This window comes from Piliocolobus tephrosceles, chromosome 13 (genome assembly GCF_002776525.5).
Source record: "Piliocolobus tephrosceles isolate RC106 chromosome 13, ASM277652v3, whole genome shotgun sequence".
Classification (NCBI taxonomy): domain Eukaryota; kingdom Metazoa; phylum Chordata; class Mammalia; order Primates; family Cercopithecidae; genus Piliocolobus; species Piliocolobus tephrosceles.
This window is the reverse complement of record NC_045446.1, coordinates 29,727,802-29,746,427: the sequence shown is the minus strand read 5'-3', so window position 1 is coordinate 29,746,427 and position 18,626 is coordinate 29,727,802. Positions and strand designations below refer to the sequence as shown.

General features: G+C 45.2%; 1 protein-coding gene across 5 annotated transcripts in view; it reads left to right on the top strand.

The window, feature by feature from the left end:
- EHF (ETS homologous factor) overlaps positions 1-18,626 on the top strand; it is a 41,886-nt gene that overhangs the window by 13,850 nt on the left and 9,410 nt on the right. For 4 of the 5 annotated variants that reach the window (XM_023185536.3, XM_023185534.2, XM_023185535.2 and 1 more), the window contains exons 2-6: positions 7,100-7,199; positions 10,880-11,125; positions 13,499-13,561; positions 16,057-16,125; positions 16,245-16,313. In XM_023185536.3, the coding sequence (XP_023041304.2) occupies positions 7,103-7,199; positions 10,880-11,125; positions 13,499-13,561; positions 16,057-16,125; positions 16,245-16,313 (544 nt within the window). In that variant the 5' untranslated portion in view covers positions 7,100-7,102. The remainder of the gene's footprint in view (positions 1-7,099; positions 7,200-10,879; positions 11,126-13,498; positions 13,562-16,056; positions 16,126-16,244; positions 16,314-18,626) is intronic. The other variant, XM_023185538.3, reaches the window with a different exon arrangement.

Below are 18,626 nucleotides of genomic sequence, written 5' to 3'. Positions count from 1 at the left end.
CTAAGTCCTAATTACTATAATATAGTTATTATTATTATTATTTTTAAAGTGTTCAATCCTGAGTCTCAGTAGCCCCATCACTGAGCAGAAGAAAGACCTCCCTCTAACTGAGCAGGCCCAAGCTGGCCTGTGTTGGTCTCTTCTGGGAGGTTTGCTCTGTATATTTAAGAAGAGAGGCCAGTGGAGCAGTCCTTGGGCTTGTTAGGAATCCCAAGGCTGAGCAGAGCCTCCTGGGCCTTGGGATGTGTGGTTCCAGCTCCCTGCCAGTGGCCCAGGGATTCTTCTTGCTTATCTGTCCCTATCAACCCCAGTCCCAATCCCAAACCTTATTCTTTTTTTGTTTTTGAGATGGAGTTTCACTCTTTTTGCCCAGGCTGGAGTGCAATGACGCGATCTCGGCTCACCACAGTCGCTGCCTGCCGGGTTCCAGTGATTCTCCTGCCTCAGCCTCCCAAGTAGCAAACCTTATTCTCTGCAGTATTTGAGCATTCTCTGTGCTAAGGGACTCGGAGGATAGAGAAACAGTCAGCCGTTCTCTGCCAGGCGCTTGTGTTTTAGACGACATGCTGCTCTTCCTGGTCTTTTTCTTTCTGCACCTGCAAACCAGCCATGGTATGTAGGAGTGCATAGCCTTTGACAGCAGAGTTTAGGAGCATATGCCTTACCACTGCTCTTGGCAGCCTTGACAGTGTGTCTGGTGAGAGAAAGGGGGGCAGGAGGGATGGCTTTCGTCCTTTGGGTAAGAACTGTGCCCAGTCAGAGGGGAACATCATGGCTTCTGCAAGCAGGGTCCAAGCCCCACTGTTTATAGCTGAGCCATAATGGTCCGTCTACACAGCAGCTCTCAGAATAGGGAGTGGGGAGGCATAAGATCTAGTCCTAGGCTCGACTGTGCCAGTCAGCTGGAACTGGAGAAGACAGTACAGATAAGAGAGCTTTGAAGCCTTGCTTGAAATGAACTTGGCTCTCAGTTTCCTCCTTGAGTGTTCAATAAAATAAAAACTACAAGTATGATTATGATTATTATTTAAAAACCAGCAAACACTTATCAAATATTTACTATGTGTCATGCTTTTCCAAGCATTTTACAGGTATAATTTCATTGTTGTCTTTCAACAATGCTTTTCGTATCATCTCTATTTTATAGATGAGGAAACTGAGGTCCCAAGAAGTTAGATAACTTGTCCAAGCTTGCCCCATTAGGAAATTGGCAAAGCCAGGATTTGAACTGTGGCCATGTAACTCCAGAGCCTGACGCTCCCAGAAATGATCTTACTTCTGAGGAGTGTACCCCTACCATGAGATGCCCCCAGTGCCAGCCAACACAGTTTAAAAGGAGACTCATGGGCAGACCCTCTAATAAACATAGACATTGACTAGACACTTACTACATATGAGATGCTATGCTGGTGACTTTACAAACAATCTCGTTTAATCCTCATATCAGCTCCACATTCCAAAGTGGAATTTTGTTATGTGGGGAGACTGAGGCGGTAGAGAGGATAGAAATTCTCCAAGGTCAACATAGCCCACCAAGCCATAGTACCAAGATTTCAACCCTGGCCATTTGAATCATGAGCCCTTATTCTCTTAAGAGTTTCCCTCAAGACATGCGGCACCACTAGGCTGCTTTTCTGCTATGCCCATATTTGCTACTGACCAGCAGCCAAAATGGGAGACTCTTAAACTTTCGGGTTAGACCAAATGCTCTGTTCCCCCTGCTCCCCTTCATTGGTCAAGGCTGTGCATGGTGGTCAGGGTGGTGCTTTTCTGGAAGCAAGCCCTCGACAAAGCAAGCCAGGAGAAGCAGGCACAGGGGGCTGGGATGTGTCTCTGTGTGTGGCTGGTACAGAAGTAGTCCAAGTCCTTAGCAACTCAGGGCACTGCGGGAGTTTGTGTTTACCTGAAACTGCCCTTAAAAGAAGTGAGAGGCGGAGGCTAGCCTATCTCCCGCCATGTCTCAGGCTGTGGTCGTTCAGCACAGAACACTGCTTTCTTGCTGGAAAAAGAATTTCAGATTGGCCAAACCCCAGTGGCCCATAATGTTAGGGGAGCTGATGGCACGTTGTAGGGGACTTGCTGCCTAAGGTTAAATATGTCCTGGCAAGAAGCCTGGCATGATGTACTTGCCAGTTCTTCAGTCTATCGGGTAGCACACAGCGCTCTTCTCTTCAAATAAAGAGTACAGTTCTGCCCCACAACTGTGGGTCTTACACAAAGAGGTGAAGTTTGGGACAAATGTCAACCTCTGGACAATCAGTAGTGACTCAAAATCAAATACAGTTCCCTCCAATTGTTCCTACCTATGAAAAAGGATAGGGGAATATATATGAAAAAAAATCTCAGGATAATCTACATTTCATTTCACTCCTTTTTTTTTTTTTTTCTTTAGAGACAGAGTCTCACTCTGTCGCCCAGGCTGGAGTGCAGGGGCGTGATCTTGGCTCACTGCAACCTCTGCCTCCTGGGCTCAAGTTATTCTCCTGCCTCAGCCCCCCGAGTAGCTGGGATTACAGGCACCCACCACCACACCCAGCTAATTTTTGTATTTTTAGTAGAGATGGGGCTTCACCATGTTGGCCAGGCTGGTCTCGAACTCCTGACCTCAAGTGATCCACCCACCTCGGCCTCCCAAAGGGCTGGGATTACAGGCGTGAGCCACCGTACCTGGTCACACTCCACTCTTTGAGTTTGAAATAAAAGGTATAGTTTTTCTTTGTGTGTGTGCAGTTTTTAATAGCCCAGGTAATAATTTATACTACCTCTCCAGTATATATACCACCTGGGAACAGCCAGAGGTGGCTCTGATACCCAGTGTATTCTCTTAAACCTTCACAGATCAGGCAATTACTCTATAGGTACCAGGCACTCTGCTGTGGCCTTTGAGGTGCCTTGTCTCATTTAACCCTCCAGCAAGTCTATGCCTATTCCCCAGGAGAGGAAATGGCAGTCCAGGAAGGCTAAGGGACAGACCAAGTTTGTCACATCAGTAAGAGCAAAGCCTGAGCTGTTTGCCTCCACAAGCTTTTAACCAGTATTCTCCACTGGGGATGGTTTTTGCCTCGGGGACATGGTGTGTGTGGAGGGGATGCTGCTGGCATCTAGAGGGTAGGGGCCAGGGGTGCTGCTAAACATCCTACAATACACGGGCCAGCCCCCACAGAAAGGACTGTCCACATTTCAGTGGTGGAGAGGTTGAGAAACTGCTTTTAACCACAACCTAGGGTGACTGAGGATTCCTCCTCTGCCTCCCAATCCGAGGTTCCTGCCTCCAGCAGAAGAGGGGGAGAAGCAAGTTCTTTTCCCAGCTTCCTTTTGACTCCCAGGATAGAGTCATTCTCACTTAGGCTCTGAACTGGGGATTCAGTCCTGGAAGAAATAAAATGTGTTAGAGGAACACCTTGAGAATTCATGTTTAAAGAAGGGAAAGGAAACTGATTTTGACAGGGGATATGTTTGCCAGGGGCTAGACAAGACACCTTTAGACCCATTATACTGATTTATCTTTCAAAGCAGCCTTTAGGCTCAGGAGACACGAATACTCCCCCACAATCCCCTCCAGCTCTCCCATTTCTAAACCAGTGTGAGAAATAGAGGCTCGGAAAGGTTAACATGCTCAAGATTACATGGTTGAAAGATGGGACCTAGAGTCTAACTCAGGATTCTCAGATTCTGAAGTCTTTACTTCCACACATTTGATGGTATTTTTTTTTTTTTAAAGAAATAATGAAAGCTATGCTGAAGGTAAAGTAGGGAGCTGAAATAAGAGCATTCAATAATTCCCCTACTTTCTGATTAAAAGGATTGCTTTGTATATCCCAGAAAGCAATTACTATATACCATAGAAAATCTACATTAGCATATGGGGATGTGGATCAGGTGGTTATAACAAGGTTTTTTTTACAACTCTCAAGTCACATTTGTTATCCATGATCTCATTCCATCTCAACAGTCCTGTGAGGCTGTTGGGACAAGTGTCTTCACTCTACACCTGAAGAACTGTGCCTCAGAGGAGGGTAGGACTTGGCCAAAGGCCTTCAGCTGCACTGGCTCTGGACCTCATGTGCCCACCCTGAGGACATCTTTCCCTGCAGCTTGCAGCTCCCTGCCCGGTCGGAGGTTCTGACCTCCTTTGCTTACAAGCCCAGGTGAGCTCAAGTGAACTCTCACTCACTAAGGGTTAAGCCACACAAACTCTTTTACGAGTGGAAACCACTTAATGTGCCCTGTAAAAAAGGGCCCCTCACCATGCTGGCTGCTTTTCCTTGGAAAGGGAGTGCCAGCAGGGAGCAGGGCTGTGCACAGGCCATCTTTTTGTGGGAGGATAGCGATGGGGCAGCTGCCACCCTGTAGTCTTAAAGACATCTCTGCGGGTTGGGAGAAGTTCTGGATGCTTCCAGAAGGTCAGGGTGGAAAATGACGTCAGCCCTGAGGAGAGGGGCTTGTGGGCATTTGGCCACAGGTGGAGAACTGGCCCATATTGTTCTGCAACATTTATTAAATTCTTTTTTTTTCACTACTTGCCAAGCTCTCTATGTGCATGACCTCATTTGATTCTTACAGCCCTTTGAGTTTGGTATTGTTCCCATTTATCAGGTACAGAAAGTGAGGAACAGAATGTTTTTGGCTAGACAGACTTGGCACTGGCTCAGGGTCACCCACAGTAAGCAGGGGAACTGGAATCTGAGCCTGCATCTCTCCAGCTCCAAAGCCTGGGTGCTCAGCCTCCACACCACCCTGCTTTCTGTTTGTCAGGAAGCATAGTTGGCCCAGGCAGGTGCTGCCAATGAAACGACCACTTTGAAACAACCCCGCAGGTAAATCCTTGTGAAAGAATTTTAGAGACGCCCTCCCCTGCCTGTCCTCCCTGAGCCTGGAAGGCCAATCCCTCCGTGCAAATGGGCTGGGCTCTGAGCTTCAGCCCTTTCAGGGTTAAACAGTAACCTTTCCACTGCTTGTGGTTGAGCAAATGCTAGCAAGGAACAAGCCCAGCCTTGAGCAAACAAGAGACTGGGCCCTGGGCCCCCCTCCTTCCCTCAGCCACCCAGTCTGCGGCCTTAGAGACTTTCTTTCGCCTTGAAGTTCCCAATCTGATTTCTTAGCTTTAGGGCAATTGCTCTACAAAGCTGGATGGGAAAATGCCCAGTTACTGTGAAAAAGAAAAGAAGGTTTGATATGAGTTTGTTTTCTTTCTCTGAGGGTGAGAATCAAAGAGGTATTCAGAAAGGGAACTTACGAATCAGTATAGTCACCATCTTTAAATTTTCAAGTGGGGAAACTGAGGCCCAGCGTCATTTCTGGTTCAGCCTATCCACAGAGCTAGTGATGCTTCTCATCATAGCACCTGACATGTATTTGTGCCCTACTTTGTGCCAGGTGCTTGAGGTACAGAAACTCATTTAATCTCCAACCAATGTACAGACGAGGTATGATTAGCTGCATTTTGCATATGAGAAAACTGGGTTCCGAGAGGTTAGGTAACATGTCTGGGTGACTACTAACCTAGTAAGTGGGAAGACCTGGAATTGACCCCAGCTCTTCTGGCTTCAAAGCTCCTATACAAGGTGCCAGGACATAGAATCCAGCTCTCCTACCTTCCCACCCAGTGGCTCTTTGCTGTTATAATGTCCACCATCCCTACCCTGTCTTTCCTTCTCCACCTTCTACTTAGACTGGATTCAGTCCTAATTATTTACCAAACAGCAGTGATGATGATGCTAATAATTATCATACATGCTTGTGTGTAGCCTAGTTCAGCCTTTAATTACCGCTCTCTCCCCAGCACCTAGAATAGTGCCCAGCCTATTACTAGGCTGATAAATACTTGTCGAATAAATGAATGCATGAATATATTCGTATGCCTTCTGCAGACCCCTCTTCTCCCCCGACAGGCCCTACACAGAACCAGAGGAGTGGTAGCTAAATTAGGGGATGGAATGCCAAGGGCTGAAAATCTTCTGGATTGGCAATTTTACCCCTGTGGACATTGATAATACCTGAGGATGCAAAATTTCCCCAAAACAGGCAGAAAATTTTCCATGAATTGCTGCTATAAAGCTGAATTCCTCTCCCTACCCCAACATTTTTATAAAGAGCAAGTGACTTTTACAGCCTCTGGGTATTGCCCAATAGTGATCTGGAAACAGGCCGCCCTTCGTTTAAATGACTGAACACACAGCTGGGGCTCTGGTCTGAAAGGTGGAGGGTGCCCCGCTTGGGAGTAGGGACATTATAAATACCAGAGAATTGAAGCCAGTGTTTCTGAAGTGTAAAATGTCTACATTGCTATAAAACAAACCCAAACAGGCCCACAGAAGAAATCTCTTCTCCCAAGTCCTTTACTGAGAAAATGATCCCACAGACTGAGGAAGCCACTTTTACTTAGGTCAGCTTGGAAACCCACTAAATTCTCCAAGTCTCTAACAGGAGAGAAAAAAAAAAAAAAATGGTTATAATTGTTACCAGAAAGGAAATTTTTTTTTCTTTATCAGAAATGGGCAGTGTCTGTCAGAGAAACCAACTGATTCCTGATATTATCACAAAGCCAGATACTCGAAGAGCTCTATTAAAATATGACTGAGGCCCTCTGACGACCAGCCCAGCCTGTGGCAGACACCCACACTGAGAAAACTTGTTACTGGGTGTGCAGGTGCAATTGCAGTCCGAGCTCCCACACAGGTGCTGGGGCTGTGCTGCCACCGGCTTGGATTTTCATTGATTGAAATTGCACTTTAAATACTTTAAATAAAATCTCTTTGGCATTTTCACTTTTGTAAAAAAAAAACCACTTGGATGCCAGCCAGCCTCGCCCTGGGAGCAGGTATTGCATTTCCCTCCCGCTTCATTCCTGATCAGAGATTATTCATTTATGAATGGGTGGCTGTAAAAACTTGCCTCATGCATATGAAAATTGAACCTGGAAATTTTTAATTGCTGTGAGTTTTGCTTTTACAAAAAAGGCTTTGGCAATGGGTGGCAGGCAATGGGTGGAAGGACAAATTCTCTTTATTTTCTTCCTAAATTTACTCTGTGATCTGCACTTTCAAATGACATTTGTCCAAGAGGCAATGACTGAACAGGCTGTTTGATCCCCTAACAGATCATGATTCTGGAAGGAGGTGGTGTAATGAATCTCAACCCCGGCAACAACCTCCTTCACCAGCCGCCAGCCTGGACAGACAGCTACTCCACGTGCAATGGTAAGGGGGCCTGTGGGTGTTGGTGTCACTGCTGTGCTGTGGGGGCTCTTTGCTTTGCTTCTTCTCCCAGCCTAATGTTCGAAAAATACAGGCTTTTCAGCAGAAGATGTGGGACAAGAAGGAATGGAGAAAACTCAATTTTGGAGTTCCCTACCGGCCCCCAGGGTTCCAGACAAAAGCTCATTTGAGATATTCTGTTGCCTCCTCCCAAAATTAAAGGTTCCAGATTGACAGCCTGGCAGTGAGGCGGGTAGAAGAGATGCCTAAAGGAAAGACTCCGTGTTGAGGTTTTAATAGTGTTTTGCTGGGATACCAAGATAGGCTAGGAGAAAAAGGGTATGTATGTGCATGTGTATGTGCGTGTGCGTGGAGGTTAGGAAGGAGAGGGTTAGAGCAGTTTAGTCTTTCTTTTTCATCTTCCAGTGGTCTCTCTTTGAAAGGGGAGAGGAGATTTGTAAGGAGAACACGTGTTCTCCCTAGTGCTTTCATCTAGAACACGTCTATTAGAAGAAGAGGGGACCTGGTGATGGGACATATAGGAGGTTTGGTGATCAAGCCTGTGGCTTCCTGAATGAAGCTGAATCCCTAAATCAAGTTGAATCCCTGAATCAAGTTGTTGCTGAATCAGGAACCCCACACCCCATTGTGAAGCCATCCAGTTTAGGCAATCAGCTGTGCATCCAACAGCAGTGAGTTTAGGAAGCTCTGGGCCTCTTCTTGATCCACACCCACTGCTAATCTCCCAGCCAGAGGCTCTGCTGTTCGAGTGTGCTTTGAAATATGGAGATGGTTTGTTGGTGACCAGAGCTTGAGAGGAAGCAGGAGTGGGAGGATAATGGGAGAGTTATTCTGCAGGGAGTGCTGATCCATGTGGAGCTCCACCTCTTTTAACTTGGAATCCTAGTCAAACATTGTTGAAAGGGTGAGCAGGTGAGCTTCCCTTACTCAGTCACCTGCCCCCTCAAACTGCTGCACTTTCTGGGCAGTAGCATTTTCTGTTGTGAGCCTCAGATACCCTGTGAGGACCCAGAAAGTGTATTCCAAATAAAACTGGAAGTCTTTTGCATCCCCCGGACCCTGGCCCCTCAACGAAGGCAGCATTTCTCTTGCTTGCTCTGAAGAAAGTTGGGGAAATGTGTTCAGCAGGAAGTAGAACTGGGGTGCCACTTTTATTTCTTAAATTCCAGAGATCTCAAAGAAAGCTCAGCCTTGATCAAGACTGAAGAGGAGAAGGAGATCAGTTGAATGGCAGAGAGGATGTGAACTCATAGGGATTTTTATTGTTTCTCCTGAAACTTCAGGAATTTGGTGGGTTCTCTGTCTGATGTGGAATCTCCTCAGTTAAATTCAGACAAAAATCCCTGATTTTCCCAAGTTTGAACAAGATACACTAGCAGGGACTATCTTTTAATCTAGACCGTATTAAGTTTGCAGATGAGATTATTCTAGATGTGCTGTTAGGTTATTAAAAGTTGGTGCCTCTTGTTGCCAAAACCAGAGCTGTACTGTCATAGCATGACAATTATTTTAGAAAAATAAAGATGAAAGACTTGGGGAGCCACAAAAATATATTTTCCATCCTTAGACAGCTTTATTTGTGAGGCACCAAAAATTGGGGGAAATGGAAAGATCAAGCCCAAGGTCTGTGTATTTGGGACTATTTCCATATAATTAGATTTTTAGATTAGATTGTTCCATTCCTCCCCCAATCCCGGACTATTGGCTTCCTCTTTAGAGCCCACGTTGAGGGCTGGGGACTGCTTTTGTTTGGCCATGAGGTACGAGAGGCTAAGTGAATACTGTGAGTGGTGGGTATTGCTAATGGCGGTCACCTTTGTGCACTAGATAAACCTGACCTCCTCCTCTTAGTGCTTCTGAGGTCTGGAAGCCATGGATGGATTCTGAATGAATGAGGAAGAAGAGGGATTGGGTCAGAAACATTTCCCCTTCAGTCTCCCCTCTGAGGGTGTTGTGGGCTGGACCATGGGCGTTATGGGAGTCAAACCTTTCTGAGGCCTTTAGCTCCTTGTAATTCAGTAGACCAGCAACATCAGCATCACATGGAAGCTTGCTAGGAATGCAGAAACTCAGGCCTCCCCCTGGACCTGTTGAATCAGAATCTGCATTTGAACAATATTCCCTGGTGATTTACGATCATACTAAATTTTGAGAAGAACTGATCTGGTGTGACCTTGAAGAAAAAGTTAGAGACAGTTTTCTTGCACTACATTTTCTTCTACTGGTCCACCCTTGAGTTTACTGGAATATCCATGTGTCATGTTCAGTTGGATTTCCCTTGCTTCAGCTTGGTGGGATGCAATAGTCTTTGCCTCTTGCCCCTCTCACTCACCTTTCCTGAAAGAGAGCTCCTTGCCGACGTCTATTCTCAAGGGAACTGTAAACTCTCTCAACCCTGTTCCATGCCCTCAGATGCTGGCTCTGTCTTTTCCATTGCCCCAAAACTTCGGGCAGGCTATGGAATTTTTTTTTTTTTAAGTGAGCATGAGTCACATATTTAGACGGCTAGCACATATTAGGCTCAGCAATATTTATCCAGGTGAATGAACTGCACTTCTTCATCGGTATCTGAATGCACCATCTTGTAAATGCACCTCCCAACTCCTCAGATGCCTACCTTATTTCTCCTTCAAAACCATATTCCATTAAATAAATATATGGTGAGCATCTACTATGGCAAGGTCTCTGAGGTCATTTTTATAGGTGATACAAAGAGGAGTAAAACAGTCTGTGACCTCAAACATACAATTTACAAAGGAGAATAAGACGACACTTAGAGACTTGTAGAGAAAAACAGAACATGACAAAGCCATTAGGAGAAATACCAAGCATGTCTCCTGGAGAGTAAGAGGACAGTGAGCCCTTGAGGAAAGTTGGGGGGATTGGTGATGACTTTAAGGGGTGGTCAGAGTTTGAAAGATGGGTAGAAATTCAACAGGAGTGAGAGGTAGAATGCAAGCTGAACTGAAAGAACAGCATAGAAAAAAGACAAGAGTTATTGATTATTTGAAGAAGAGTTAGTGAAGAGCCTCAATGCCTAGCTAGGCAGCTTTATACCTAATTTCAGTGGGTGATGAGAACTACTAAAGGTAACTGAGTAGGGAAGTGACATCATGATAGCTATAATGACTAGGCTGGCACAGTGAGATATCAGTCCAGTTAGCAGATCGATAATCTGGACCACTTTGAGGAAAAGCAAAGGCATCATATAGAAAACAACCTTAATTTCAGGCCTTATTTTTGGTTGAAAATGGTCTGAGTTTGGGGGGGGGGGGTGTGTGTGTGTGTGTGTGTATAAGAGAGAAAAAAGTGACAGAGAGTGAGTGAGAGAAAAGAGGAGCAGAACTATTCAGGTATGAACAATAAGCTAATAAATTGCTGAAATGATAGCAATGCTCTAGCTTTTGTGATATTTTACGGTGGGTGAGGGGGGGAATGAGCTCTGAGCATTTCAGCTCTCTTGTCCTCATCCAGTGCCCAGGGGTAGGTAGCATGCTAGGGAGGGCATGAAGATGCATTTCTGCTCCATCCCCCATGCTGGCACATACACAGATTGTGGTTGTGTCTCTGAGATATCTGGCAGTCAATAATGCATCCCTATGTCAGATACTATGGCCAGGAACAGCCAGGGGTCACTCACGAGACTGCCTCCTGTTTTGCAGTTTCCAGCGGGTTTTTTGGAGGCCAGTGGCATGAAATTCATCCTCAGTACTGGACCAAGTACCAGGTGTGGGAGTGGCTCCAGCACCTCCTGGACACTAACCAGCTGGATGCCAGTTGTATCCCTTTCCAAGAGTTCGACATCAACGGCGAGCATCTCTGCAGCATGAGTTTGCAGGAGTTCACCCGAGCAGCAGGGACGGCGGGGCAGCTCCTGTACAGCAACTTGCAGCATCTTAAGTGGAACGGTGACTCTCTCTTTCTGTGTCTCTCCCTACCCTGCTAGGAGCCAGCTGGAAGAACAGAGATTCTGCAGATGACAGGATTCTTTGTCAGGGACAATAAAGAGTGGTCTCACTTCCAAATTACCATGTCCCAAGACAGGGAAGTGGAAGGAAGATGAGAGGACAGGATTGAAGCCTAGGGTACCTGGTGTGTCTAATCCCTTATAAACGGTAGTGTAATTTAATCCTCTCCTTATGGTGATAATTTTCAGGAAGACAAAACTGTCTAGGAATTCATAGGATATTTACTACCCTTGGAAAATGTTTTCTTCTTTCCTTTGCAAACAGGGTTCAATAGTTTAACATCCAGTCACTTGCTTGTTAAAGATCATCATGGTTACAAAACAAACAAACAAACAAAACACACACACACACACACACACACACACACACACACACACACACAACCTCAAACAACCTTTTAGACCTAGGTTCTTAAGATAGGGTCCTAAGGGCGGTAAGAAGATATATGAAATTAGAATTATGGTCGTATTTTGGGAGGGGAAAAGACTCACAATACTTCAGCAGATTCTTAAAAGGTCTGTAACTTAAAAAAAGGGTTAGAACATATGGTCTAGATACGTGTATGGGGAATATTTCTGTGGTGGTTTCTGGAATTTCTGTTGCCCTAATGCCCCAGATGTCTCTCTGAGGCTTCCCCTAGCACAGGGATGGGCCACCACACCAGATGTTGTCCTTGAATGGTAGATTATTCACACACGAACACATCCTATACTGACATGTAAGACCTAGTAGGGTGGAAAACTGACCTTGCAGAATGGTTTTGACACTGGCATAAGGTTCCCCTGACAGTGGCTGTAAAAATCTAGCTCTTCTGAGAACTATGGGCATCCTGAAAAGTAGCAATATTTAAGAATAGCGAGTTGGCCTGTTCACACTGGAAAAGGCATTTATGTCTTGGTAGAACCCATGTTTGGGCAAGTAACCGGGAGTTGGGCAGCATGAGCTCCAGGGCTGTGAACCAGAGTCATACCCTGGCAACAGCCATCAACACTGAGAGAACCTGGGGCCTTGCAGCAGAGCTTGTGGCTGCAGTGGCCGTTTTAGATGATGTCATTCAACTCCCTCGCCACACCCTGCTTCCCACCCCTCTCACATTGGTGGCTGCTCAGTTTTCTTTGACTAGAATCAAACTAAACAGGGCTCTATAAATAACCCTCAGGAATCTTCAGAGAGATCAGACTTACACTTGAATAATTAAAAATATTTACCTCCACCCCCAATTAAATCCACTCCTTTAAAGCTTTACCCTGATTGAGGCCTGAGGCAGGGAGGCCTGGGAGGTGCTGTGGTCGTCTTAGACCTTCCCTCTCTGACCTCCCATGGCTTGTTTGGTCTCACCACATGCTGCTGTAGCCTCTGAGTTCCTAACGTCCAGCCAGATTTCTCACTCTTTTGTTGTTTGCCTTTGTGTAGACATTCTATTAACTAACATTTATTGAGTATTTACTTATACTAGGCACTGTAAGTGAATTAACTCATTTAACAACTTTATGACAAAGTAAATATTGTGCCCATTTTACAGGTGGGAAGACTGAATGTCAGAGAGGTTAAAGGCATAACTTCCGCTCTTGAGATGTTTATAATCTGTCTGGGGAGGAAAAACATACTAGATTCATTTGTGCATTTACATATGTGTGTGTGTGTGTGTGTGTGTGTGTGTATATATGAGCATGCATATATATGCTTTTATATATGATAATGGGAGAGGAATTGCAAGCAAACAAGGACATGTGATGTGCACTGCTTGTACATGTGCTGAGACATAAATAAGGAAAGAGTCACTTCATTTTGTTCAGACATATCTCACAGATTGGATGTAATCATGATGGCTTTGATTAGATTTTAAATGAAAGAAGAATCAAGCTAGTTAAAATGGTTTTCCCTACATTTTCATTTTCATACCATATCTTAGTATGGGAAAGAACCTTAGAAGTCATCTAGTGACCTTATCTAGTTTAATCTTGTTATAGATGGGGAAACTGAGACCCAGAAAGGTAAAGGGCACACACCTTCCTCATAGCTAGTAGTGGAAAAACAGGGCTTCTGAAGTTCTATTTCCACCATACTGGATGCCTTTACTATACCACATCAAAGAATTGCTTCTAATATAGTGCCTTAGATTCCTGATTTTCTGGGGTCAGAGACTGCAGGCTTGAGTTTGTAGAGGCGAACAGAGAAACCCCCTCCCATAAACAAACATAGGTGACCAGGCAGTAGGATGGCAGAAGCTCTGCAAAGAAGCCAGTTCTGTCCTTATTTAAGCACCCAGTTCTGGCTCCATCCTCTCTGACTATCCCAATCTGTCCTTCACAGGCCAGTGCAGTAGTGAGCTGTTCCAGTCCACACACAATGTCATAGTCAAGACTGAACAAACTGGTGAGTAGTAGTGGACAAAGGGAGCCAATCTAGTCAGGCAAAGCTCTGGGGAGGATAGTTGGGAGAGGGCAAAAGAGAATGTGGGAGCAAGTTTTTTTGCAGGAAATGCAGGGAGGCCTTTTCCCTGGCTGTCTCTGACAGGCCACCCCCACCATGAACCTCATTCTTGCCCTTGCGACCAGTGACTACCATCTATTTCCGATTTATAGACTTATGGGGAGCCACACTTCTCTGCCTCCTACTCCTGGTTGTGGCATCATCCAGACCTCAGGCCAGTAGCCAAGGAAATGCAGAATATAAGGTGGGCCTCCCCACTACAAAAAGTGTCAGGGACTGGACTTGGCCAAGTTTGGAAAGAGAAGAGGAAGGGGCAATGTCTCCTCTTCTCTCCCTCCTCCCTTGAGGGGAGTGCGTTTCACCAAAAGGGGGAAGATGTTGACTTGGTGTTGTAGCTAACAAATTTTTAGGGGCCCTGGGGAGCTTCTGCAGAGATGTACAAAGGTACCTGCAACCCAACTCCCGCCTTCCGTGTGTTTTTATATGAAGCACACAATTCTGGGCTCTGAGCAGAGGCTACAGTCCCATAGCATCTACATTCATTTTCATTTCCTTTCCCCTGTCCTAAATCTGTCTCCTGGAGACTGTCCTCCAAAGTCTATGAACCATCATAAAACTGTGCAGCAACTCTTGCTCCTAGGTCACTCCCCATGTTCATGCCAGGGAGCCTGTGAGCCACATGGGCCAACCGAGCTTGCCACAGGCCTCCCTGAGGATGTTTCCCAGTCACCAAGGACAGAATTTGACATACAGGTGATTTATGAGTCACTTGGGGCCAAAATTGGCCCATGCAGTTATTTACCCTTTTATAAGTGGGCTGGCCTACCATTCATTATTAAAGAAAAAAGCAATAGCTGCTAAGCATGCAAATTAGGCTTTGCTAGCCATGCCCTTCTCTTCAGAGGCCAGGGGATGGGCCATCTAGATGTTCTGTGCTTTACGGGCCTGGCATTGCCCTAGAGATGGATGCAGGACTTGGTCAGGAGGATGGCACCCCCTCCCCTGCTTGACCTGACAGACAGCCCCACTGAAGGAGCCAGGGTAATACTGGAGAGGTCCCAAATAACTTGATAATTCCTTCTTGACCATCCAGACATTCTTGTGTTGCCAGTTCAGAAAAGCTGAGTGGAAGGGTGGAGAAGAAGGTCCACCCTAGGAGGAAGGGAGAAGACACTCATAGAGGGGCCAACACCCCCAAACCTCTTTGGTTCAGTTTGTTTTCAGAGACAACAACAGGTGTACAAGGTGACCCAACAAGGAGAGAGGGTGTAACCCCAAGAGATTGGGCTTGGGGTGTCCAAACATGTAGCTATTAGCTAAAATACTGGCTAAATCCCTATGTCATAAACAGGAGGACTTAGCCAGTAAGTCAGGTTTTATATCATTTGTGCTATAAAAACAAAATGAAACGCAGTCAGTGGCTTACACCCCAGCCCTAAAACTCAGAACCTAGCAAGGAGGGGAGCTGAGGGTAACCTAGGTCTGTGGTGAGGAGAAAGCAGGAAGTTTCTGGTGAGGACAAGGTGAGAGATCTTACAGCTTTTGGCTAGCCAAGAAACAAAATGCTTCTGTTGGAGACCAGCCCAGATCTGGGGGTTGTGTGGGAGTTGAGCTCCATTTGGGGTAGGTGGAGGGGAGTTCCCTTTGAATCTGAAATCTGAAGAGTCAATCACAGTGAGATGTGCTTACCGCAGCACACAGAAGAAAGAGAGAGAGAGAGAGAGACAGAGTACAAGAGCACTTCTTTTCTGCGATGGGGCAATGGGGCTCCACTCTTAAAAGGTGTTTGTTTGATTTAGTAACACTCTCCACCCCTTCTCCTTGGTTTCGTTTTGAGAATTTTATGTCATCCTTTAAGCTAATTGGAAAAATCCTAGAGGGAGGGGGCTGTCATCCAACTTGGATGACAAATCTCTGGAGTTCAGCAACAAAGAAACTGTGATAAGATTGACTAGACTCTTCCTGAAAGAAATATCATTAACCCTCCAAGGAAGATATTAATAGAAAAAGATACTTGTTAATTATTTATTATACATTTAAATAAATTTATCCCTCACACAGCTTTCCCCCCACCACATCCCAGGGTAAAAATATTGTGGTGATTATGCAGTAGAATGCAAAACAATGCCAAGCAAGGTTAGGAAAATTCCCAGGAACCACTAGTCTAGGACAGGTTCCCATTCTTGTAACTTCTCTCACTTCCCTAAAAATGCAATAGGTATGGAACACGTGGATGAGGCCATTTCCCCGAGGATGCTGAAAGGAAAATTAGACAACATTATTACAAAGTAACGCAACTGAAGCAGAATCGTATCCCTTGTCTCTGAGGACCACTCCTCACTCCCCATACCTTGTTGATGAACAATGAGTTAGAAAACGCAGCCTCTTCTTCCTAGGGAAAATGATCACTGACTATTCTCCTTCTCTATTTTTTGTAGACCCTTCCATCATGAACACCTGGAAAGATGAGAACTATTTATATGACACCAACTATGGTAGCACAGTAGGTAACTAACTCCCTGACACTTAAGGCCCTTTACGTTCTTATTCTGTTTGTCTAAGAGCCGCAGTGTTCTATTGTGAGGTGGGGGGACTCTAAATGTCCTTTATCTTTTCATGGCCACAGATCTGCTGGACAGCAAAACTTTCTGCCGGGCTCAGATCTCCATGACAACCACCAGTCACCTTCCTATTGGTAAGCTGTCATCACATCTGAGGCTGGCTGTGCCTAGTACTTAGGGAGAATTGGTGGGAATTACCAACAATCTGCATTTCTGCCTTGCTGGAGTCTTTCTAATTGAAGGGCTAGGAAAGGAATGGAGTTACCATTAGACGAGGTTTGCGTTTGAGGCAATATTTGTACATTGAAGATGACCAGTAGGGATCCTCTAGGCAAAAATGTTGGTCTCCTGTGAAACTAGTCACTCTGTTGTGACAATAAAAGTTGTTTAGGCTATTCTTTATTTTCAACGAAAACTTACTCTTGCAATATAACTGATAAAAGTATTCGTATTTGGGTATACTTATGGGAAATAAGGCTATATTTAATTTTCAACAAACTACATTTGGCTTTAGAGAAAGAATACCTCATAGTGAAGTTCAAAGGTCCGTGAACCTGTAGTGATGGTTTCTGGGTGAAAAGGCAGCCATTGGAAATTTCCAGAATCCCCATAGTTACACTATTTTGTCAGTTTTTAAGTCTAATTCTGATGACTCATCAGTGCTCTCTAATCAGTCAGAGCACCTGCATTTTATGAGTTATGTTCACATTAGCTGCATTTGGTTAAGGCTGGATGCAACTGGGGCTATCCATGCTTCTTAACCAAGGTTACACTGGGTGAGAAGATTGGGATGTTGGGAGTCTGGGAGAGGGGATTTCAGATTACCACCCTCACCTACAAATAGGTGCATTGGCACGTACACCATGGGAATTGGTTGAAAGAGGATCTTATGGTTTCCTGTGATCTGGGTACAAACTTGTGGATCTCTTTGGGTCTATGAAATGGCACTTAGACATCAGTCACAAGTGATAGTGCCTCTCCCCTGGAATTAAATTTGGAGCAACTTCAGAACTGGGATTTAATTGGGTCTTTGTGAAAGAAATTAGTCTGCAACCCTTCCTTCCTTTTTTTTTTTTTTTTTTTTTTTCTGTTTTTGTTTTTGCTTTTGAGAATGGAAATAATGAAAGGTTTTAGTTTGAGGTTTTGTTTGGGTCAAGCCCTTTAAATGAGATGGGGCTGGGAGCCAGTGTAAATGCTTCTGGAATTGAGGTTAAAAGCTGAGGCCAGCGTAGCTCTCGACTTTTCCTTCCCCCAGTAGCCCTTAGCATTATGTGTCACTTGAAGTATTTGTTAAAATTAGGAAATAGATCAAATACTGTCAAGGCTTGGCTGTGTATTTGCTATTCTAGGGGACCTGAGCCAACCGAGGTAAAATTTCCGTGGCAATCATTACCACTCAGTCAAGACCACGGGGTTCAGGGCTGAGGAAACCTCCCGAGTCACACGGAATTCCTCTGCGACTTCCTACAGTGTCATCTCCCACATCCTTCCATCCTTCCAGTTGGGTCTTTGACTTATGGCAAAAAATTCCAACTAAGAATAAAGCTGAACCAACCACTTCCTGAGCCTCAGGGGCTAGTGTGTCTTGACGTACCCGGGAAACCAAAATGTCATAGTTACAGCTCTGCTGCCCTGACAGCCGGGTCATCCTCTTCTACATCTTGACTTACACCTTCTAGAATCTCAAAATCAACAGGGGCCTTAGAGACCAGTTTCTGCTTTCGCATTTGCAGCGAGGAACTCACTGTCTCCCGAGTCCACCGGTTGTATTTTTCAATAGTCCTTCTTAAGATGAGTTCAGGAATCTGCTCTCCTTATCCTTCTGATCCTTGTTTGCTGCAGCTCCCCATTCCTACCCTGTGATTGTAAACCAGGCTGGAAAATGAGATCAACCACCCAGGCCCTAAAGAATCAATGCAGTCTCTGGGGTTGGTGTATTAGTTGGGGTAATAGCCCTTCAGTAGGATAGTTAATTACAGCCTTACATGGGTCAGTTTCTTTCAGAATAGTTTATAGTCTCTACTGCATGGAACCAGAACCCCCAGGAAAACCTTGGTCATTTGCCTGAGTCTTTATATTTCAAGTTCCTGTGAAATTGAATGCAGTGAAATATCTTTCTATGTTTTAATGCTAGTTACCAGCTGAGCTAAGGCGAGGCTCAGCATAAACTGATGCCCTCTGTGATAAACGCAGGTGGGGAAACAGGCTTTGTTTTGATTTCTCTGTCATCTGCCCATTTCATAAAATGCCTGCTGCCAGTGTCCTGTTCTGCTCGACAGTCCTCCAGCCTGTCATGCCAGCTCGGGCTTGATGTGTTTATCCACTGACTTGTTGAGCCTAAAGCTAGGGTGGCACGGTCTATTAGAACACTGAAATTTGTATATCCCGTAAAGAAATGGCTCACAGCTGAATCATATGCAAATGTTTCTAATCTTTGCTTCTTGCGA